Below are 23,567 nucleotides of genomic sequence, written 5' to 3'. Positions count from 1 at the left end.
CCCCATGCATGCCCCACATACACCTTCTCTTCTATCTGCAATAAAACCAGAAACAAAATTTCAAAGGGCGTACCCAGTGCAGAGAGCTCCCACTCTGTGCGGGGTCTGGGGAAGGGTGTCAGTGGCAAGCCTTATCCTTGCCCGTGCAATGCGAGGAGACCGCGACTCGAACCCGGGACCTTCCGGTCATAGGCGGTAAGACTCTACTGCTTACACCAGGCCCGCCCTTCAGAAACAAAATTTCAAAACAAAAAAAAAACAATGTCCGTCGATTATATACCCTTCCCCTTCATGTGAGCACCTTCCACACCACATGCTAATGCTGCAGAATCAGGTGCTCATCAGAGCTGTTGACATTCCACCCACACCCAGCACTGCTGAAGTGCTGATGCACCAAAATCAGGTGTTCAGAGTTCACATTTGCACCTCACCTAACACTACTGGGATCACCACATTGCTTGCTGGCATTACGGTAAACAGGATGCAGGGTTTCAACAAACGCATTGCAGAAAAGAATGTCAGATGTCAGAAACAAGGTACAACCAAAATGCTTCAGCCTTCAGGCGATGCATGTTGCTAGTTCAATGACTGTCCAGAATTCAGAGAAGAGCAACCAACGATTGTAGCTAGCTTTCATCAGATGCAATGCCATTTTTACTCTGAAAACCAACTCTCTTTTTTCAAAGGAAGGAAACCAACTATTTTACACCTCTCTCTTTTACTTTCAGAACTGCACGAAAGCTCACAAGCCGTCCCCGTCCCTTTTTTGCTTGTGGATCGAGCCCTGAACTGAACCATAATCAACTTATATTATGGGCCCAAAAGGCTCGTCCATGGATACATTTGGGATCATTTTCTAGGTAACAAAAATATGTAAACCAACAAGAATTTGGGTTACGCCATCACCATGAAGAGTTGTAGGGGTAAAGAAAGTACACAGCGCTTCAAGCGTCAATACAACTAAAGGAAAGATGTTTTCAATAAAAAAATTGGTAAAAGTCAGAAAATGTAGGAACCCTTATAAAAAAACCGTGCAATTAAGAATTAGAGAACATATAAACAAGTCAGACAATGTACAAAAATTACAGGGCCAATGAGCTAAAAAAATTATTAAATCCAAAAACAAGACATCTCAACCATACCTTTTTTCTCGCGGGGGTGGATGGGGTTGGGGGTTGAGTAAGAACAAAAAACTTTGGATTCTCAGTAATGTATAATTTTTTTGAACGAACAGTAATGTATAAAAATCGCTTGCAAAACTGAGAATATTGCATGCACAATTGAACACATACAGAAAACATTGAATACTCACATACATAGTAAAATAGAGGACCTCAGTGCACCAATTTTTTTTAAAAAATAATGGAAAAAATAGAAAAAAAAGGAAAAGGTCAATGAGTAGATATTAGGAACAATAAGGATATGTATATATGTACACATCTCATACAATTTAGAACCACTGACATACATTAGGTTCCTTCTCTTACATGAAAAACATATACATTCAAATTGATACATCAACTTTCCAGCGCTAAAAAGTACCTGATACAGAAATAAGCAGGACCTTCTATCCAATTAGTGTGAAGTTATCTGCATTATCTTAATATAAGTAAATGTCAAAATTGCTTCATGGGCTGCCTTCAGTGAAAGAACAGGCGCAAAGCTTGGGATAGTTGTCAGTCAAATGTTCACCCATGCAATCCACTGTGATAAGGTTCCATCCAAGTCAGAAACAGAATTTCCTCCAAAAAGGGGAAAAAAGCCAGTAAAGCTTCAAACATTAGGTATAACCTATTTCAACCAAAATGTCCAAATTCAGCTAAAAAATTGGCCATGCCATTGATATAAGATCTATCATGGTGGGGATTGCATACTCACCAAAATGGGCAGTGTCAATAACTTCTTTTTTTCTTGAACACACAGGAGAGCTGGGTATCATTATATATTAAGAAGAAGGCGTCAGTAACTTCACCAGGATAACAACATTGTAAACTTTTTGGATTAGGATCAGTCTGTACTGTACCACCTCAGAACAAGAGGCTTGGTAGTATAGATAACACTTGTCCACAGAAACCTCAAGTACCGCAGTATGAGCTTTGATAGAAGCAATTATGACGAGTGGGTTTCGAGTTCAGAGTCCATCGCCATCATATGTTGCCCATCTTTCAGTTACAACCTGAAACTCATTATCCCTTCTCCTGACCTGTGACCATTGGAAATTAATGGTTTGCTAAGCAAGCTGCACTGGACCACATAGAGTATAGGCTCAACATTTGTATATTACACAGTTCGAATAAAGATAGCGGCTAGTGCAGTAGTTAAGACTTAAGATGTCAATATGTCATGCTTCAAAATGACATTTACAGGTAAAGCAAGCAAGAAATATAGGTACAGAAAGAACTGAAATGACCGGTCCTAGTTAACTTTTCTATAGATCATATTATTATCTACTCGTACCACCAAAAGTATCCCTGAATATGACACATCTCAAACATGATACATGGTTTGTAGAATGTTTACCTCAACCAGTGGCTTCTTGCCATGCAGTAGCATATCCACGCTCCTTTCTGTCTGCACAAAGAAAAATCAGCATTGTGTGTCAGCATCTGCCTAAATGGACAACAACAAAAATAATACAAACCATTTTCTGAGAGATTCCATTTAGGTTGCATCGTAGGCTTTGAAGCTCATATTGGTTGGTGAAAGAAAAAAAAAACAGCAACAGTGGTGGAGAAAAAATCTTAAATCCAGTAACCATGATATCACAAAGGCCAGGTAATAACCATAGTTAAGAACGAACAATATTGCAATCAAAATATGCAATCATTTTTATTAATTGAAAATGCTAGGATCTTCAGACAAGTAGAGAAAACCAATGGAATCAAAGTTGTGTGCAAACACTTAGTACAGTTCCAAAGACTCCCAAGTACCATCCTCACCATTATCTTAATTTTTTTTCTCTATTTAGTCAAGGGTGCGCACGTATTCTAAGAACCTCTGGTGTGTGTCTCTACAAGGATGCGTACATCTTTTTTTTTATATAATGATAACTATCTTAAATTTAAGAAATGCAATATCAATGCACACTTTCCCAGCATCCTCATCACTTTATTGAGTTAAAGTGGTGAGTTATATTTGTAACCATACTTCGACTGTTTAGCATATAAATAACATAAACATACCCGATGTGTTACCCAGTAATGTCGCTCCCTCATCTCGATAAGGAAAGGGAATGTTGGAGGAGCTTTCCTCTCTAGAATACTTTTCCGACTTCGTCGAGCACGAGCCTCATCGTCTCCAAGAGTAACAGTTTCTACACCACCAATCTGTTTTCCAGAAGATAAGAAATTTCACTGAACTGGTGTAAATAATATTACTTTTAAGCTTAATCACTTTTCAGCAAATTTTAGATGGGAGCTGTCATGCTATTATATTGACAGCTACTCTTCTCAATAAGCAAAAGTAACAAAAGAACTTTGGATATCCTTGTAGAATAACAGCACTTTTTTTTCATCTCAACGATCCAATTTTTACCAATGTTCAGATTATGCAGGTATAGTGGATTTTTTATTTTGTTTATTTGCAAAATTGTGATGATGTCATAATGACAGGATTACCAAGTCAGATAAGGTTGGGTTCTTAATGATGTTTGCAAGTCGTTCTCCATGGGCAGTGCCAATAAGCATAACACCCCTTTCTGCAATTGATCGACAAGCTTGTGCTTCTGCTTCAGTTCCGATCTCATCTACAATAACAACCTCAGGCATATGGTTTTCAACTGCTTCAATCATCACCCTATGTTGCATTGATGGTTCAGGTACTTGCATTCTTCTTGCTCCACCAATCGCAGAATGAGGAACATCCCCATCCCCACCAATCTCATTACTTGTGTCCACAATTACCTGCCCTAAACACCAGTACCAAAAGAATATATAAGGTACAAGAAGTACATTGAACTGGAAATAGAAAGGTACTTTTTTTTTGAACTTAAGAAATAGAAAGGTACTAGAAAGTAATATTGTTTAACATACCACTCTTTTCTGAAATTCATCTGCTAAAACACGTCCAATCTCACGCATAACAGTAGTCTTGCCTACCCCAGGCCTGATTGAAGAAAAGAAAAAAATATTGAAGAACGGATAAACTTTTGAAATTTATTTGAAAAACAAAGTGAAAACAGAATATTCAACTCTCTCTCTCTCTCTCTCTCTCTCTCTTTTGCGATTCAGAATGTTCAACTCCTGTTGCCCTATTATCACATACCTATTCCTGAATAGAACATTTTTCATGTAGTCCGTATTCATATAACACTTAGCTACTAGCTTATATATATAAAATACCATTTGAAAAAGATATATGAAAGATGGAATCAAGATTGTGAAATTCAAGGAACAAGGGGAGGTACCTTCCCAAAAATAGAATACTTTCTTTGTAATTTAGGAGATCACGGACCATGTCAACATGCCCGGTAACAGCTCGGCCAACTCGACAGGTCAAACCAACAACCATTCCTTTCCTGCTCCTTATAGCAGATATCCTATGTAAAGTACCTTCAATTCCTGCACGGTTGTCACCTCCAAACTCTCCTACAGCCTTCTGAGCATCCTCCAACTCTTTCTGTGAGATCTATGATATAAAAGATCCATAGAGGAGGAAATTACAGTTGCAGTTTTGCATGTACTCACAATATTATGTTGTGCACTCATCAAGAAAAAGGGGCTTACTATGGTTGTGAAGTATAAACATTTGTAAAGATCCATGAGCAGAAAGAAATTAGCAGCCAACCAGCAGAAGACTTGAGACTAACATAATTTCTAATATTACACTACAGACAAGATGATGAGACTAACCACACCACAATGTAATCATATCTGATCTTTCTGTATTGCTACCTTTTCTTTTCAAGGTACTATTGGGTTCCACAGATGAGACTAACCACACCACAATGTAATCATATCTGATCTCTCTGTATTGCTACCTTTTCTTTTCAAGGTACTATTGGGTTCCACAATATTGACAAGGAAAGTATGTACGATCACTGCAAACATAATATTACGCATTTCAGAGTTCAGACTGGAATGGCTGTCACATACCTCACTGTCCCGTAGATATTGGCCACCAGAGTCACCAAGGAAACGTGCCTCTGGTCGTCTCCCCAAATCCAGAATGACCTAATTGATGACTCATCAGTTGGGATCACATATGAAACCACCACATTTTCAGATGAATTTCTGAGTAGAATGAGGCTTGTAATGGTTGAAGCCTTGAAGGAGTCAGGCAGGTACATCTATCTCACCTCCAGCAGTTGGTCCTTTCTAGGTTCATTCTGCAGATTATCTCGCAAGTCTCTCGGAAGAATCTGCAAAAGGAAGATTAATACCCTTTGATCAATCGATCTAGTTGTAGCTGAAGAGGCAGAGATAATTACATCAACTACAAATAGGAATTCATATGATGCCCAAAATTCTCTACTAATTTGGACAAGTTTTTCAGTACTCCCAAAACTCCACTTACTACTACTAGCACAGCACGGCATAACATACAAGGTCTGTACGATTAGGGGGGAAAAGGCAGATCCAAAAGGGGTGACGGACGACGACCTGCAGGAGCTCAGAAAGGTCGTCCTCGACGATGCCTCCCCATCCGCCGCCAGCCTCAGCGGCGCAGCGAGCGATGCCGGGCCACGCCCTGCCCCTGCGCCGCCGCCTGAGCAGAGGATGCGCCGGAGGGAGCCTCGGGGTTGAGGAAAGCGAGAAGAGGCACGTGTCCATCGCGCGGCAAACTACTAATGCCGGCGCCGGCGGTGGCGCAGTCGCGCAGAAGGGAGCGAGCGGTTGTACTTGTGCCGTGTCTGGACGGGATGGATAACGCTTTGCTTGCCCTTTCGCCTCTCCCTTCGCGCGGTTTTTCTCCCCAAAATAAATGTGGGCCCAATTGCTTGAACAAAGTAAATATAGGCCCAATTTCTCAGGTGAATCCTCACGGGCCCAAAAACTTGGGCCCATTACAAGAAGGTTCATCAAGAGGATCAGTGAATCCACATTTATACCAGCAATTATTATTTCACCCCGAACGATAATTGCTACACATTCATTTACAGCCATACTTGTCAGGATGCAAAGCATGCTATATCAGGATCCAGTACAAAATGTGTCATTTTGGACATTAATATCAATATCAAAGCCTTAAAGACTCGGATTCATGCCATGTTCGCTTGGCTGATAAGCCATGACTGAAAATACTATTGACTGATTTATTATGAGAGAAAAAATACTATTCGTTGGCTGAAAAAGTACGACTTATAAGCCAAACGAACTGGACGTCAGTTACGGCTGGTGGCGAACGATCCACACCATTCTTGGGGCTTTTCTGGAGCAGGTGGTGAACACGTGAAGGATCCACACCATTACTGGTGATCTAGTCGAACATTATCCTCATGTTGTACGCCGCCATTTCGATACCTCCTTGCACCCGGCACCTCCTATACCAGTAATGAAAATGAAAGGGTGCCATGCGACTAAAATCACCCAGACAGGGAAAAAAACTGAAATAGTTTGATTTAAGAATAACAAACCTTGTTGACCTCCTTCCCTACTACGTATAAGTTTTGTGTGTGTTGACGGTTGAGTATGGAGTTCTATTGCAGGGGCCCAAGTCCCAGACCTTGTCTTATCGAAACTAACCTCCTTTTGAGTTTTGATGAGGAAACATTGGACTGGGTCTAAATCCATCAAAGAGAAATCATTCTTATATCGGTAATGCTCCCCTTCAGTCGTCCGTCCGTCCGGACGGACCCATCCGAGTTGCCCGCTCGTGGAACGGACCTCGCCCGTGTCGGCCCCGTCTGCATCGCCCGCTCGCTCTGCAGCGTCTACGCACTGTGCGCCCCTACTCGCGGGACGGATCCCGCCCTCCCCTGCACCGCGCGCGCCCGCTGCGTGGCCCTACCCGCGGGACGAATCTCACCCTCCCCCGCGCCGATCCCGCCTGTACTCACGCCTCCCATTGCGGCCACGCCCCATCCGCCTGCCGCGCCCTTGTCGAGGTCCGTGCCGTCGACGAGCTCCACACCGGCAATCTCCGCGCCACTCCATAGCATCGAGCTCCGCTCGTCGACGAGCCTCCATATTCATCGAAGCAGCAAGTAGATGTTGCGCTTGAAAGCGCATAATGCAAGCGTCTGTTTTAAGTGTTTAAGATATTTTAGAGGCATGTTGGAAGTGTTTCTTATGGATGTTTCAAAAGTAGATCGAGATGTTGCATATGTTGCAACAGTTTTACACATATATTGCAAGCTTTTGTTTCCAATATTTTATTTTAGTTTTAGATGTATGTCGAAAGTGTCTTTATCTGGATGTGGCATATGTTTCACACATATGTTTGCAAGTGTTTTATCTGGATGTTGCATATGTTTTTGCAATGTTTTCAAGTGTTTTTGCAAGTGTTTCAGATGCATGTTTCAAGTGTTTTATCTGCCTTTAGACGTATGTTGCAAGTGTTGCATTTGAATGCTTCGAAAGTAGATCGGTTGTTGCATCTTCCTTCTCGCCTTCTGCTGCCTCACCTCGGTGTCTCCTCCTCGCGACACCGACTAAGCATCTGCCACCTCCTCCCTCTCTTCTCGATGCTGGTGACTTTCGGGGCGGCGCGGGCCCCACGTCGACGTGCGAAATGCATGCACGGTTTCAAGAAAGAGAATAATCCAACAAACGAACGAAACAATTAAACAAAGTAACATGTCCAACAGAAAGAGTTCCACATAGAATAGAAATAGAAATATAATCTGAAACCCGCCATAGTCTATGCAATATTACAAGTACATCCAAGACCATAGCAAGCACTTGTAACTTGTGAGGTTCTAAAACAAATGGAGATACGATGGTCAGAAACATGTCGATTAAGGGTCATCTGGCTGCTGCTCACTTGCAAAGTTGCAATCTTGGTCATAGTCCTTCATTGAAACGCTGGACTGATCCACTGAAGGTCCAGATAATTAATACCTCCTCCGAGGCAAGCAGACTAGGTTGACAAGCATACACACTATAAGGCCCGTAAGCTTGCCGTAGGAGTAACTGGAACAAGGCTTTCAGTGTAAGAAGCAATGTCAAACCAGCGTACATTTTCCGGCCATTCATGGCCCAAGATGTCTTCATTGGGTCCAAGGTACCTTATGTCATCCATATCAAACAATGACCTGATTACCTCCTCGCATAAGAATTCTACCACTGGCAAGCAAGGCCAATGGATAGAATCTGTCTCGCAGATCTATTCCATAACGACAACTCCAATCAGGATTCAGAACATCACTTGTCATGAATATCAGTACTTGTTGCATACACTTTAAAAAGAGAGTAGCGCATAGCTCCCCGCCAAGCTCATTAAGATAAACTTGTTCACCTTCATCTTCGACCATATCATATAGGCAGGGGGGCAACGGAGTGACACCAAATGTTTCGTCAACGAGGCTGAAGCGGAGTAACCCCTTTGGATCAGGGTATTGCTGATTATTATCCTTATCCACAAAATAGAATAGATACCCCTTGTAGTGTGTGGCAGTCTGTGGACACAAGATAGTAGGGTAGGGTGGATCAACCAAGGTTTCCCTCCAAGAGTCCTCTTCACGTAAAGTGGTACATGTTTGATTAAGTTTCTAGTTAATGTTGTTATATTTATGGCTCCAAATGAATTTATTATGAAAATACATTTCATAATCAATCTAATGGTAATTATTTAGTATCATAAATATTAATATTTTTTTATTTATAATTGGTCAAATTTAAGGTACTAAAATGTGACACTTTGTTAGAATTACATTTTTTTTTTGGGACGGAGGTAGTATATCATTAAGGAGTAGGTCCACCGTACGTCAAGTCATCGCCATCGCCCATAGCGTGGCGAGGTGTCGCCTGAACACAGAGATTGCCCTCCTCCATGATCTTTGACGTGACCTCGCTGGGTATAACCGACCTACTCCATCAAAAACTCTCCAATTTCGTTCCTTCCGTAGGCACCATGCTCCCAAAGTTAAGAGGTTGTCGAATCCTTTTCTTGGCTGCGCTCCCAACTGTGCCCTGCTGAGAAGCCACCAATCGGTGATTGAAGTGTCCGGGGTGGGTGCCAAGTTACCGAGGCCCAACGGCGCGAGGACTCTGAACCATACTTCTCTAGCGAAGACACAACCGGCAATCAGGTGATCTGCTGATTCTGGATCTTGGCTACATAGCGCACATTCATCGCTATCTTGCAAGCCATGGCGTTTTCTCCTCGCCGCCGTCCAGAGCCGGTCATGCAGCAACAGCCAAAAGAAGAACTTGCACTTTGGCGGCGCCCCGCGCTTGCCATAGTTCCTTTGCTCCCCTCAACGTCGTCATGTTTGTAGAAGAATACTCAGTAGGATGACGACACTGTGTACATGCCGTCCGGGGTCCAGCGCCAAATTAACCTGTCGGATGTGTCTTGGTGTAGCTTTAGTGCGTCAACCTTTTCCCAGACGGTGATGTATGTAGTCGCATAACGCCTCAACGGTGAGCATGCCCTGGACGTCGTGCACCCAACTGCGATTGGTGATGGCATCACGCACGGATTTGCCGTGACGCCGCCTGGACGCAGCGGCGAAGAGGAGCGGGGCGAACTTCTTGATTGGACCCTCTAGGAGCCATGAGTCCGTCCAGAAACGAGCGGTGAGGCCGTCCCCAAGCGCGACGGTGATCGACGATTCAAACATGAAACATACATTAGACTGCGCGCTCATCTTAGCCGGCAAGCCGCGCCACCCAAGCCCCGGTTATTGATGACAATATCTGTCACTAAAGGCGTCATGGCATATCAGATAGGGTGTCGACATGCATGTGTCCATTTACATCGCTTGAACTTATCAGCCTCAGTCATGGTACAGTATTTTCTCTCACAACAAATCAGCGAATAATACTTTTCAGCCTAGCTTTTCAACGAAGCGAACAGAGCTACGTGGCACAAAAATAAACGTCATAAAAACGAATTTGGTCTAGTTGACCCATATAACGTGGGCTGTTTTTTACACTAGGTAATTAGGCTTAACCCATATAAAGCCTGTTTCAATTTGAGCCCAATCAATCGCTGTCACATTTGGTCCGCAGCAATTTTGGTGCCCATTCTGTTTTGAGTGGACCCGAATCTGTGCCAAGCTAATTGAGAGACACAATTTTGCCAAACCCAATTTGAAGCACACGTGGGCCATGCCAATTTCTCAAAATTAATACAATTCACATGGCAGTCGTACAATTATCATAATTTGACATTATACAAAAATATTGGTCAGTACTCATTAACATCATACATAACAGCCAAACATTCACCAAATTGATCTCTCAAATAGTTCATTGTTAGCATTCACCAAATTGATCTATCAAATAGTTGATTGATAGTTCGAGCTATAAGTGAGTTATGCAGCATGAGCAAGACCAGGAAAGATCCACCAGCGCACCAAAAAAGAACTTGCAGTCACAAGACACAATTTGATGGATGCTCATCAGCACGGAGCTCAAGTTAACTATCCCGTTGCATAAGACGATGCCTCCCCATCCGGCGCCGACAAACTACTACGAAAGAAATCAGAGGCAGCGCATTAGGGTCATCAAAAGGGCTACAAAGAAGAGTCACAGCGCATTAGATCCACCGTTATACCAGAAATTATATATTGGATTATCTCACCCTCCTTGCGTCCGAAAGATAATTGCTACACAGGAACAGGTGAAACCAGAGGATAGCTACACATTCATACAACCATACTTGTCAGGATGCAAAGCATGCTATATCAGGATCCAATACAAAATGTGTCATGTTGGGTATTAAAGCCTAAAAGACTAGGAGAAACCCTAATGCAATCGCCAAGGATCACTTTATCTAGTACCCAGACTGGTACCTGCAGTACCTGACAAATACTTGACGATGTACTTTCTTCTAAGCCACTGGAACCGTTCCTCGGCCGTTTCCATGGTCAGGAACATCTCCCTCTGTTCTCTACTGACAAACAGTTCAGTTGCGATGAAATGCTCATTGCTCCCACACCGTGCTCCGCACTCCCGGACCAGTGTCATAACATCCTGGATGCTAGGCCATGGCACCGAGTCAGCTTGGGAGCTGAACTTTTCGAAAGTGTGCTGTGCTTTCTGAGCCAGCTCAGCTAAGCGGTACAAATGAGCTTGCATGAGCAGAGCAGTTTCGGACTTGTTTTTCTTCTTCTTCTTTGCAGCACTGAAACGAATCGGTATCTTCTTCCTGTTTGATGGATACTGAAACACAGGCTCTTGATGAGTGTCAAGATTATCTTCAGTGTTGTTGTCTGATCCATCGAGGTTCACACCATTCACGGGGATTTCTTGAACATGTGGCAAATCATGTGTGGCCAGTGGCAAATGATCTGTGCCATTCATGTGGCTGTCTGGACCAGATGGCAACCCATGTGCAGTCACTGGCGAATGCTCCGCTCCATTGAGGGGGCAGTCTGGAGCAGATGGCAAACCAGTTGCGGCCGGTGGCGAATGATCCACCCCATTCTTCGGGCTTTCTGGAGCAGGTGGTGAAGGATCCACACCATTACTGGTGATGTAATCGAACATTACTTTCAACTTATCCTCATGTAGTAGACCACCATGTCGAAATTTCCTTGCACCCGGCAGCTCCTACCAGTAATTGAAAAGGAAAGGGTGTCACGCGACCAAACAGTAAAAAATAAGGAACAGGTTTAATTTACGCATAACAAACCTTATTGATCTTCTTCCACCATTCTTCGTCCGCAACATCAAATGTCCCCTTTGCTGTGTCCCAGGGCAAACCCTTCCCCACTACAAGCAACTTCTTCCAAGTGATGTAGTCATTCTTAAACTTGTCCCATTTGTTCTTAAGCTGCAATTTTGTATAGAGAAGCTGTGTCCTCTGCTGAAACTTAGCCGCAACTTGGCGGTAACCAATGTTGTTCAGATGCGTGTTTGGCCTGTTCCCAGCCCGAACTTGTTCTTCAAAGAGTTCACAGACAAGCCTAGTGCGTTCGTCGTTCCACTCGGCTTCTGGCATCTGCACCAATAACACACATTGGCTGGCATCAGCAACATAAAGTTGTGACATGCAAAGTGAGCGATTCTGCAAGCGAACATAGTGATAGATAGGACACAACAGCAAACAGAGGTCACTCCCAAAAAGATGTCAATCCTAGCGCTGCTGTAGAAAGTTGACAGTGGCTGCAGCCAAACAACAATGCTGTATAAAAACTTAAAACGACACTGATAGTGGCCATACTAGGCTACTTTCGAAAGATGTTTCAGGTTTAACCTACAACATTTTAGTGCTCCAACCTACGAAACAGCAAAAGGGCCTAAACAACAATCCTGGACATACAAGACTGCAGTATAACGATATTTCAGGTTGTCCCCACATAATATTGCACAAACCAAATTGCAGGAAAGGTTTAAGGGAAGTGTGTGGAAGTGTATGTGGTAGGCTACATCTTTAAACCGAGCACTAATGGAATTAGGGGATAAGGCAACAAGTGCGATAAGAAAAATGCAGGCGTTCTGTTCACTTGCGCGTTCAGCCAGACTGACAGCAAGCGCCAGAAATTCATGTATTGAAAATCAAGAACCAGTCCTGCAGCTAGTGGGGCTCGATGGGTCGGATAACCCATCCTGACAAGGAATTGCGGGACTGGTTGGATTGCTCGAATCTACCGAAAATTCAAGGGCGGAACTGCAGAAGCCTTAGTAGAACAGGGAATACAATTTCAATCCGAGCAAGCAACGTTAGGGCTTCCTTACCAGCAACGACGAGAAGGTGAGGACGAATTCGACTCGATTCCGTTCTGATTCCCGCTCCGCTCAACACCGACCCAGCACCAGCTTGGCGGCTGCGATCGAAGAACAATCCCCGCTCGACTGGGCGACGCGCTGGGATTCGGTGGGCGAGGGAGCGCGGTTGGCGGAGGGGGACGGTGGGGCAGGATGGCGGGCAGGGGCAGGGGTGCCGGGAGAAGAAGAGGCAGCAACCCCCGCCCGGTCGGTGGCCTCGCCGCGCCGCCGCGTGGGGAAAAGGGAAGCGAATAGTGATTAGCTAGGGCTGGAGGGGCGAGGCGGTGAATGGGTGAGAAAAAAAAAAGTGGTCAGTTACTCAGTTGTCACAATGCCCGGCCCTTTTTCTTGCCTCGTGGAAAGACTCCTTTTTTTTTTTGATAAACCTCGTGGAAAGACCTTGTATGTGTTCTGTGTCTCTAAGGCTCACATGCCACGGAGATAAGGAGCCAAGACATGTTTGATCCCTGCTCTAATCTTTAGCCACTAAATGAGCACTACAGCACTAAGCTGCGGCGGATGGCTCACATGGTACATACATAACACCTTCAATTTACTTTTAAAATATTCAAATAAAATAAATTACAATGTACATACGAAATAGCTAAAACATTCAAAATATGCGCATGAAACAAATGCAAAAACACATGAAAACAATTGCAAGCATATGCAACATCGAGAAAAAACACTTGCAACATATGTGTTAAACATATGCAACATACAGATAAACACACTTGCAACATACGTCTACAAAACAGATAAAATATTGGGAACAGACACTTGCAACATACGTGTACAATAATTACAACATATGCAACATTCCAATCTACTTTTGCAACATCCACATAAAACACTTGAAACATACCAACAAAACATCTGAAACACTTGAAATATGTGCTTGTAACATTAGGGAGCCCGGGACCAAACGATTCTAGCGGTCAGGGTCGGAGTCGGTGCCGCGCAAGCACCACCACCGCTAGCAGCAGTGGGCTTGGCTACGTCAAGCGGGCGGCGCGTGCAACGGCGTGGGAACGAGCGAGGCAGGATGGGCGAGCACGACGAGCGGGAGCGAGCGGCACGGGATGAGTGCGCAGCAGCAGCGAGGCGTAGTGGGTGCACGGCGTCCGAACAGCAAGGCCGCGGTTGGAGAAGGCCAGCGGCAGGCGGGCGGCACGGTGGATGCGCCCATGGTGGTCGCATGCGTGCGGCAGTGGGAAAAGAAAATATCATTGTGTTTTTTATTTTTCAGAGAAACCGCGTCGTACTGAGGGTGGAGCGAACCGATCGTTGGGTAGGCCCGAGAGCGAGCCATCCGAATGAAACACGCCTAGACGGACGCCCGTGTGCTAGCATTATCGCTAAATAAACGAGCTATTTGGTGGTCAGGTTAGAAACGCAAACAGAAATGAATTAAACCTGTGGATTTTATGGCAAGATAGACAATTTGAACTAATTTCATTTACATTTACATTACTGATGAACGAACAAAATAACACGATAGTTTAAATCTAGAGTGGTCTAAAGTTAGATCTAAATTTAGCCCCTCCTCCTAAAAACCCATTAGAGCATTAGACCATAAATCTAAGATAAAGTGGTCTAAAGTTTGGTTTCTCTTGACAAAAGACATTTGTACCCCCTCATTTTACTCCTATCATGCACTAAGACGTGGGCCACAACCATGTCATTAACATCAATCATAAACCGTCACATATCCTGCATTTGTACTTAATTCCATCACCAAACATAGGTCTAGGGGTTTAAACTAATAAATTTTACAAGTTTTGGTGAATCTATGTTTGTAGGAGGATTTAATCAGAAAACTGGCATGGTGGACCTATTCATCAGAGCAAATCACGTTTATCTGCTACGAAACCGACATTGGAAGACTCTAGAACCATCCAGAAGGCAACCCACCGAAGATCAAGCCGAGACACTGACAGGGGGGCCGGCTGGCCCCACCCCTAGGCTAGCCAGCCAGTGGGCCCCACCTGTTAGGCTCTCCTTCGTATGTCGGTTCTCCACTACCTCCTAGATTACATCTACACTGTCCTTTTAAGTTAGTTTTATCCAAGGGTCTAGAATTGACGCTACTCCCTTTATATAGCAGCCCCTACCCCCCTCCCTAGAGCCATCTAGGAAACCCTAATTCATATCTCTCATTCAGATCAACACACACCAGGAGGATTAGGTATAGGGCTCTCCAATGTAGTAGATTAATAGCTCGAGAGTGAGGGTTGAGTTGGGCTCATGCTCAAGTTCCGGATCTAGTCTTGGAGGCTCGGCAAAGCCTTGTATCTTCACTTCTATATCTTATACGACTTATTACTAATTTATCATATTCTCATCTATATGGCTATACTTACTTTTAATATGTATCTTGCTTAGTTGAGGTTATCATTACTATTGTGTGTGGGTTCATAGAATGCTTAGCCTGCTAGTTTATCATAGTTAGGCTGAGTAGCCAAGCACACGTGTAAGCATGGTGCTTATACGATGCTTCGCCTGTGAGTACACCCTATTCTCTGATTGTATGGTAGCAGTGGGAGGTGACAGCCCCATCTATCATTCGTAGTCCATACCGAATTGAGTAGGTTCTTAAATTATAGGATCGTAGTCACGTCAATAGAGTTATCCTTTTACGGTGCTCTACTGTCTAAGTGGCGTCCTGAAGTGCACAAGAGTAGAGTTAGTCTTAACTATAGTTGGATATATATATACTTTGATCCTATAATAAGAATATCATAGGAATAAACCTCACCTTTTGTTTTCCTGAGTTGACTAGTTTACATTATATTAGTGATCTATCCCCTGAGTGTTATTATGCTTTATTCCTATCATTATATTCACCCCTGCTTTAGCTATGCTGGTATGTTGATTAGTAGACATTCTTTTGTTATCCAATAAATCTTTACTCCATTCTTTTTCTGTGGTAAAATATAAATAACGATACCTAGAATTCTCCTAGTAAAATGCTACAATGATATTCTTTACGCTTGCGGAATCCTTCATATTATATTTGCGTTAATAAATACCAACGAGCATTTTGGCGCCGTTGTTGGGAAAACAATTGACGTAAAGATTTAGATCATTAACATACCACTAGCTTTAGTAGGATTACCCCTGTTCTGTTGAATTGTGGAATAAAACAGGACATCAGACGCTGTTTCAACCTTCCGGCAAGCTTCCATAAGAAAAGAAGAAACATTGAAGAACGCTAGGGTGCCTGAACATTCAAGATCCATCAACATTGGAACCCTGCCATCTCACAAGTTTATATATATATATATATATATATATATATATATATATATATATATATATATATATATATATATATATATATATATATATATATATATATATATATATATTATTCTAACCATGTGTAGATTGGAGAAAAAAGGTCGACATCACAGGAATTCAAATCACATCTCAAGTGATGAATACAGATGCTGCACTACTCATAAATTCCATCATGTGAGTCATGGTAAATATGATCAAGAAAGGTGAGAAAGTCTTACTCATGGACTCTAAACTTGATGAGTAGTTATCTTTTAATTTCTTGCATTCCACTGCATGTTTAGTTGGAATAATCCATGCATCCATTCCATTTAGTTTGAAATTTTCTCATATCAAATCCATAACATGTTTAGTTCCTTTCATATATCCATCCCACTTGCATCTTTATGAAAAAAAGAAAAAAATATGAGCACCTGAAGGCTCATGATTAGTAAAAAAAATTCATCGCCGTAATCATGTTCTTTCATCTCCATTTAAGTACATCTATATAGTGATTTCATGCTACCTTTGTCTGCTATAGTAAGTTTTTGTTTGGAAGTACTGGACATATTTCTAAAGGCTTTTTAAATTAAGCGTGGTGCTTAGGTTAAATTGCCTTTCTTAATCAAATTAGGCATGGAGTCTAGTTTGGTTATTGAACTAAAAATTACTTTAGTGGACACTGGTTATTTTTGTTGGACTCCCCTACAGGGAACTCTCAAATTCAATCGGGGTAAGTCAAGAGATAAATTCACATCAAAGATGAATCAAGGCATGTGATGAACTCCAATAACTTTGCACAAAGAAGACCCAGCTCATTCTTCATAAAAGAAATAACTATGAGTATCAAAAGTTTATTCACTTATCTTTTGTTACAAGTTACCTATGCCTTGAACCATGTTAGAATGCAGCAACCACATAAAATTTGCTACAAGAACAAAATCTATGCTAAAGTAATTCTAAAACCATCCTTTCATTAGCATAGAGAAAAATTATAGAAGTTATGGACAAGAACCAGTGTTTTAAATTTATTATATTCCCTCGGGTATGTGCCCATTAACATTTTATAGAAAGAATAAATATAAGCTATGCCTGTTCAAGGTTTGGTATGAACCTACCAAACCACCCCTACAGCTATGAAAGTGGATGAACAAATCGACAGGCTAAGAGCAACATCAAAAGACAACCTAGCATTAAGCTTCCCCAAGACTCAAGCTTGGATGCTAATGAGAAGCATGATGCAACCCACCTTGTATTATCCAGAATACGTCTGCTCCCATCATCTTCGGAGACACTAATTCACACGTCGACAGCAAGAACCAGGACAACAAGATGCCACTACATCATGGCATGCAATCTCGTGTCAACAAAATATCATCAATCAGTGGTGGTCTGTCAACGGTGTCTCATGGAATCATGAACAATCATGGGCACAAGAAGACATCCCTAAGTCATCAGAGATGAAGTTTTCATGCAAATTCCAATAACGTTCCTTCCTCGACTATCAAGATGGCTGGCGTATCACTAATAAACAAAGAAGAAGACACTACTACAGATTGACTTATCACTATCGCCACTTTCACTGTCGTAGCAATAGAAGCATCTGTGTCATGCTTCCACCACCGATTGGACTGATAGCGAGGCCTCCTAAGGAAGGAAACCAGCAGTTGAAACTTCTACCACCAATGGGTAAACAACAGAAGCGGCAGTGGTATTTTCTCAGCCGTATAAAAAGCCGAGCCAACTGGGATACGTGTTATGACCGCCGGCCCTCCATGACTGTTTGGTCTTCTAGCGGTAAAGTGAGCATGAGTTATTTCCCAACTACATGCACTTCTCCATCTTCAAGGTTGGTGAAATGATCCACGATTTCCTCGAAGAGAAATCCATAGATTACATCATAATGTGATAGTCTAGGAAGACCAAGCTATCACATTATCATTATTCAGTTGATACCACAGTTTACACATCGTGGAATTACAAGTTTACAAGGTATTGCGACACTTGGTAACACACCTAAGTACAATGTATACTAGCGAAGATGCACATAGAACAATATCAGAGTAGATTTAGCGCCATAGCGAGTGAAGGCTCCTCCTTCACGAGCAATCATCAGAGTAAGTGTAGAGCATCAGCGGGCATAGACTTTATCTCCTCAACCAAACTTGAGCATAGAAATGAGACCATCTAATCCTCCTAATCTCCACTGTCATCGTAGATTACATCCAAAACCTGCCAAAAATCTTTCAGTATGATTTGTACTGGCCACTGGCTCCCACCCTATGCTTTGTGTTTGCTTTGTGGTAAGTGGAATGTAAGGGTAGAGTAAAAGACCTATTTATAGCTGTAGTTTTCCTATACAAGTTCATCAATATTTTATAATAGCTCATCAAGTTTTAACCCATCTCATCCACACACATTCACCCATCCCATCACACACATCTCACCACACTCTCACTCTCTAGGTAGCAAGGATGACTCCCTCTCATGCCTTGCCTCAACTACCAAAGCCAGAAATCAACACCAAACCCAGGGGAAAGAAGGAGAAAGGACTCCACTCACTAATCAAGGGAAGCGTAGGTCATAGGAATGTCTATATCTAAGGACTCGGCTATACGTATAGATCGATCAACTCTATAGAGCTTGTACACCTAGAACCACAAGATCTCCATCATCGATGGTGCCCCGCCTAGGCTGATACCGAGCTACCTTCCAACCAATGCGATGCCACCCTACCACTCAGCCCTGGGCCACCCTAGAGTCCACCGGCATGTTAAGACTGAGACATAGTACCGGGCCTCTAGAGGTCACTACGTTATCTTAGGAGGGTGTGGGTCCCATGTCCATACCTCCCTACACTATCTGCTAACAACCTATTAGTAGTGGCACCGTCCTAGCTAGTCAACATCCATCCCCCGCCCATTTAGGGACGAGTGGCGTGCATGTAGGGTCCTATGATCCGGTTCTCTTGACATACCAGTCCTTAGGGGGACCATATAGGACATCTTCTCAAAGGAGATAACCAACACCCCGTGCCTCAATGGCACCTCCATTCTGAAGAGTCGCCTCCTCGGAATATACTCCTCACACATGTACCCACCATAGGTACCTCTCGTAGGGAATACCTAGGTCACATCTGTGATAGAACCGTCCAGTTTATAAGAGCACAAGTACAATTGCAGCCCACGAAGCAGTCGCACTTTCATACTAGAGTCCATATAAACCTGGTAGTCCATCGAGTACCACGAAGGGTCTCGATTCATCGTCAACATACAACCAAGATCGTACATGATTCAACATACATGCCACATATTACATAGAGTTCACAAATACATTACCATACATCAGAGTACAATTAAAGTTATTACAAACCAAGTTCAAATAAAGTAGTAGCGGAAGCAAAGATAGTTTTTAAACTAATATCTCACACCATTGTTCAAATACTTCTCAGTCTATGATCACATCCCACAAAAGCATCATAGATTAGATATATAGAAGTGCCTTGCCCATGCCTTACTCCTCATCCACGGTGGGAGAGAAGCAGTTCTTACAATACCCGTGGTATACTGTGCTATCTGCAACAAGTGGAAAATAAGCCCTGAGTACAAGAAGGTACTCAACTAGACTTACCCGTCATAAACCAAAGATAAGTGACTCCAAGGATCATGTAAGGCTTTATAAGTGGAGCTAGCTTGATAACATTTTGCATAAAAAAACCACCAGTTCAACTATACATTTTATAATTCGGGTACCAAGTTAATTATAGCTATTCACCTCTAGATCAGCAATTATCCTATGCCAAACATGTGGTATATCATTTAGTAGCATCTTAATAGTAACCATAGCTGGTGTAATATTTCCATGTTCATCATAACCATCCTATTCCATAGTCCAGTTACTACGATGTTGGAGCTAGTCAAATTTCTCACTATCTGGGAGAGACGACGATTCAAATCGGTTGCAACCAGCTGGACAGTATTCCTAACACAAACCCAGGTCTACCAGCCACGGTAGCCTTAGGTCACCTTTGGTATAACTCAGGTACATATTTTGTGGGTTCGATCAGTGTCATACAATCAGGGATTCTACCAGTTGCTAGGATGATCAGGACTACCCTACCCTTGGGCTCACATCTAGCTCTCTGCACATCCTTACTACCTCTAGTGTGCGCACTTTAATAGAATGAGGCCCATCCTGAGTTGAGCTACTCGGCTTTGTGGTCAGAATGAGTTATCCGATCAGCTAAGTGAGAGGCGTGTGTTCAATCTCGACAGAAGTGCCAATAATGGTATGATCCTTAATCGACACGGATGGGATCAATATATCCAACCCAACACCATTTGCATATACAATCCCGCCTGATCTCCACTTATATAACAACCCATGGTTATTTTCCACGCAAAAGCATCATAGATTAGATATATAGAAGTGCCTTGCCCATGCCTTACTCCTCATCCACGGTGGGAGAGAAGCAGTTCTTACAATACCCGTGGTATACTGTGCTATCTGCAACAAGTGGAAAATAAGCCCTGAGTACAAGAAGGTACTCAACTAGACTTACCCGTCATAAACCAAAGATAAGTGACTCCAAGGATCATGTAAGGCTTTATAAGTGGAGCTAGCTTGACAACATTTTGCATAAAAAAACCACCAGTTCAACTATACATTTTATAATTCGGGTACCAAGTTAATTATAGCTATTCACCTCTAGATCAGCAATTATCCTATGCCAAACATGTGGTATATCATTTAGTAGCATCTTAATAGTAACCATAGCCGGTGTAATATTTCCATGTTCATCATAACCATCCTATTCCATAGTCCAGTTACTACGATGTTGGAGCTAGTCAAATTTCTCACTATCTGGGAGAGACGGCGATTCAAATCGGTTGCAACCAGCTGGACAGTATTCCTAACACAAACCTAGGTCTACCAGCCATGGTAGCCTTACGTCACCTTTGGTACAACTCAGGTACATATTTCGTGGGTTCGATCAGTGTCATACAATAAGGGATTCTACCAGTTGCCAGGATGATCAGGACTACCCTACCCTTGGGCTCACATCTGGCTCTCTGCACATCCTTACTACCTCTAGTGTGCGCACTTTAATAGAATGAGGCCCATCCTGAGTTGAGCTACTCGGCTTTGCGGTCAGAACGAGTTATCCGATCAGCTAAGTGAGAGGCGTGTGTTCAATCTCGACAGAAGTGCCAATAATGGTATGATCCTTAATCGACATGGATGGGATCAATATATCCAACCCAACACCATTTGCATATACAATCCCGCCTGATCTCCACTTATATAACAACCCATGGTTATTTTCCACGATAGCAAATATAGCCAACCGTGCTCCAGTATCCACCTATATCTCGTAGGTGACAGGAAATCACCCAACTTCTACCGAGCTAAGCATGGCTAAGCATATGTTCGATCCTAGACCTACATAGGTTTTAAGGCATATTTCTAGATAAGGTAGTTCTATGCATCAAGTGTTTCCAATCAACTCCTATAAGCTAATGTATCAAATATAAATGACTCAAGTGATATTTATAAAAACATAGGAGGCTTAGAATGCTCCGGGGCTTGCCTTTCAGAAAAGAGATAGGCCTATGATCAAGACACTCTGGTAATTCCTCAGGAGCCTACTCCTTGCCTTTGGGAGCTAATGGCTATGGTGTCTCTTGATTCTCCTCCTCCTCTGCCTTGAACTCCAAGAGTGTGATTCCTTCTAGCGATCCTATATGCATGAGCGCAAAATAAGATACAACAATGCACATGTAATGATATGAATGATATGGTATGATGCATAAACACAAATGTCCTTAACAACAAGGTACTAAGGTGATAGCAAGATTAATTGTATTTTACTGAGTAGGTGCATATCTCCTCTCTAGTAACTAAACAAACATCTATTTAAAACATTTTCTGGACTACAAGATAGCAGCTACTTGTTTTGACCATAACTAGAGTTTTACCCATTCAAACAATATGATTGTGGGCTTTATGGAAATCTTATAAAACTGTATACAACTTTATTATAATCATCTTAAGGTAATTCAATAGTAGCCAGGTCAAATAGTTAAATATTTTAGATCTGTTCAGAGAATAAGCAAATATGACTGTAGATTTCTACGAGCTATAACTCTCAAACCATTAGGCCTATGACTATGAAATTTTAGAACAAGACAGATGAGTAAGTTATATACAACTTTGTTATTAACAAGTTTTCTAGTAAACACCATTTTCATGGTGAAAACACCATGACAACAAAAGCTATACCTGCAGTCATCTGATTGAATTATAGAGCCCTAATTAACTAGTTGCCTGTACCCAATTATTTCTGAGCACCACTACTAACAACAACAGATCATATGCATCACAAGCACCTTAGAAAACATCATGGTTAAGCCCAATGAATTTATTTATATTCATTTATTATTTTCCTTATATAATAGGGTGATTTAAAGGATAAACATTTCTAATGCACAATAAATCCTGAGAAATTTACAGTAGCCTACATATGACTCCAATAGTCTACTATACAAATTTTATACCATTTGGATAAGTATAGCAACTTCTACAAAAATGGCAAGTTGCATAGGCTTATAATAGCAAGAATAGTTTAGCCTAGCGAAAAGTGTCAAACAATAGATTTCATATTTTTCTTACTTTCATCCTAGCACAAGAACATTGTTTAAAGATTTTCATGATCATAAGTTATGTATTTTTACCCCAATTAATTTCACCAAAACTAGCAATTAATCAAGATTAAATAGCAAGACCATGTTTCAAGTATGCCTACTATAGGTTTAGTATTTTTTCTGGCTATAGCATGTTAGCACAAGACAAACAAAATTAGAATCACAATTTTTGCATCTCTCTAGCTTAAGTTATGCATTTTACAAGATAAAATCTATTTTAAAAGCATTTAAATAACTCAATTTAATTCCCTTAGAAAACTACCCAAACAGTAAGTTTTATATTTTTGCCAAATAGTACACTTCATCATGAAACCAACAAAATTTGGATCACCTCATTTGGACACTCCTAGCTCAAGATATGTGTAAGGGACCGTGACGCCTAAAAGAGGGGGGGTGAATTAGACAACTTAAAATTCTAACTCTAAACTAAGGCCTCTAATTTCACCTAGTCAAAACCTATGCAGTAAAGCAATCTATCTAAATGTGCAACTATGGTTTTGCTAGGTGTGTTGCTATCTCTACTATAAAGGACTAATGCAACCTAGGTTCCAAACCTATCAACTAGCCTATCACTAAGCTAGAAAAGTAAAGCACACACCAAGATTGCAATGTAAATGCGGAAGCTAAAGAGTAAGGTAGAGATATACAAACTTCTATCGATGACTCCAGTATTTTTATTGAGGTATCGAGAAGCGCACAAGTTTCTCCCTAGTCCTCGTTGGAGCCCCTCGCAAGAAATCCCTCGTAAGGGCCAAGCTACTGGTCG

At 42.1% G+C, this 23,567-nt stretch overlaps 2 protein-coding genes across 10 annotated transcripts; both read right to left on the bottom strand.

Annotated features, from left to right (window-relative positions):
- Positions 1-1,405: 1,405 nt before the first annotated feature.
- LOC136504785 (uncharacterized protein ycf45-like) lies at positions 1,406-5,851 on the bottom strand. Of its 6 annotated transcripts, none has more exons than XR_010770983.1 (11): positions 5,601-5,851; positions 5,297-5,359; positions 5,094-5,171; positions 4,406-4,626; positions 4,032-4,104; positions 3,618-3,902; positions 3,183-3,326; positions 2,521-2,571; positions 2,027-2,203; positions 1,879-1,928; positions 1,406-1,791 (listed from the first exon to the last, which is right to left on the bottom strand). XR_010770983.1 is itself a non-coding variant. In XM_066499787.1 (9 exons), the coding sequence occupies exons 1-9, from the start codon at positions 5,769-5,771 to the stop codon at positions 2,132-2,134; spliced, it is 1,158 nt and encodes a 385-aa protein (XP_066355884.1). In that variant the 5' UTR covers positions 5,772-5,851; the 3' UTR covers positions 1,406-2,131. The 6 variants fall into 6 exon arrangements, 1 of the variants encoding a protein (XP_066355884.1); XR_010770985.1 differs by having other exon boundaries at positions 1,406-1,742; XR_010770981.1 differs by having other exon boundaries at positions 1,406-1,704.
- Positions 5,852-10,316: 4,465 nt separating this feature from the next.
- LOC136504783 (uncharacterized) lies at positions 10,317-13,133 on the bottom strand. 4 transcript variants are annotated; one of them, XM_066499781.1, is made up of 5 exons: positions 12,789-13,133; positions 11,743-12,051; positions 10,910-11,660; positions 10,663-10,745; positions 10,317-10,577 (listed from the first exon to the last, which is right to left on the bottom strand). In XM_066499781.1, the coding sequence occupies exons 2-4, from the start codon at positions 12,049-12,051 to the stop codon at positions 10,681-10,683; spliced, it is 1,125 nt and encodes a 374-aa protein (XP_066355878.1). In that variant the 5' UTR covers positions 12,789-13,133; the 3' UTR covers positions 10,317-10,577; positions 10,663-10,680. The 4 variants fall into 4 exon arrangements, with proteins under 4 accessions (XP_066355878.1, XP_066355879.1, XP_066355880.1 ...); XM_066499782.1 differs by having other exon boundaries at positions 10,317-10,574; XM_066499783.1 differs by lacking the exon at positions 10,663-10,745.
- Positions 13,134-23,567: the final 10,434 nt, after the last annotated feature.

Source organism: Miscanthus floridulus, chromosome 14, assembly GCF_019320115.1.
Source record: "Miscanthus floridulus cultivar M001 chromosome 14, ASM1932011v1, whole genome shotgun sequence".
Classification (NCBI taxonomy): Eukaryota; Viridiplantae; Streptophyta; class Magnoliopsida; order Poales; family Poaceae; genus Miscanthus; species Miscanthus floridulus.
The sequence above is the reverse complement of the archived record's forward strand: the minus strand, read 5'-3'. Positions and strand labels throughout refer to the sequence as shown.

Coding starts and splice junctions, on each gene's coding strand:
- LOC136504785 (XM_066499787.1), bottom strand. CDS start 5,771: ATGGACACGTGCCTCTTCTCGCTTTCCTCAACCCCGAGGCTCCCTCCG. Junction 4,105..4,405: donor AGTATTCTATTTTTGGGAAG/GTACCTCCCCTT, acceptor TTCTTCAATCAG/GCCTGGGGTAGGCAAGACTA. Junction 2,204..2,520: donor GCAAGAAGCCACTGGTTGAG/GTAAACATTCTA, acceptor CAATGGTCACAG/GTCAGGAGAAGGGATAATGA.
- LOC136504783 (XM_066499781.1), bottom strand. CDS start 12,051: ATGCCAGAAGCCGAGTGGAACGACGAACGCACTAGGCTTGTCTGTGAA. Junction 11,661..11,742: donor GGTGGAAGAAGATCAATAAG/GTTTGTTATGCG, acceptor AATTACTGGTAG/GAGCTGCCGGGTGCAAGGAA. Junction 10,746..10,909: donor CATCGTCAAGTATTTGTCAG/GTACTGCAGGTA, acceptor ATGAATGTGTAG/CTATCCTCTGGTTTCACCTG.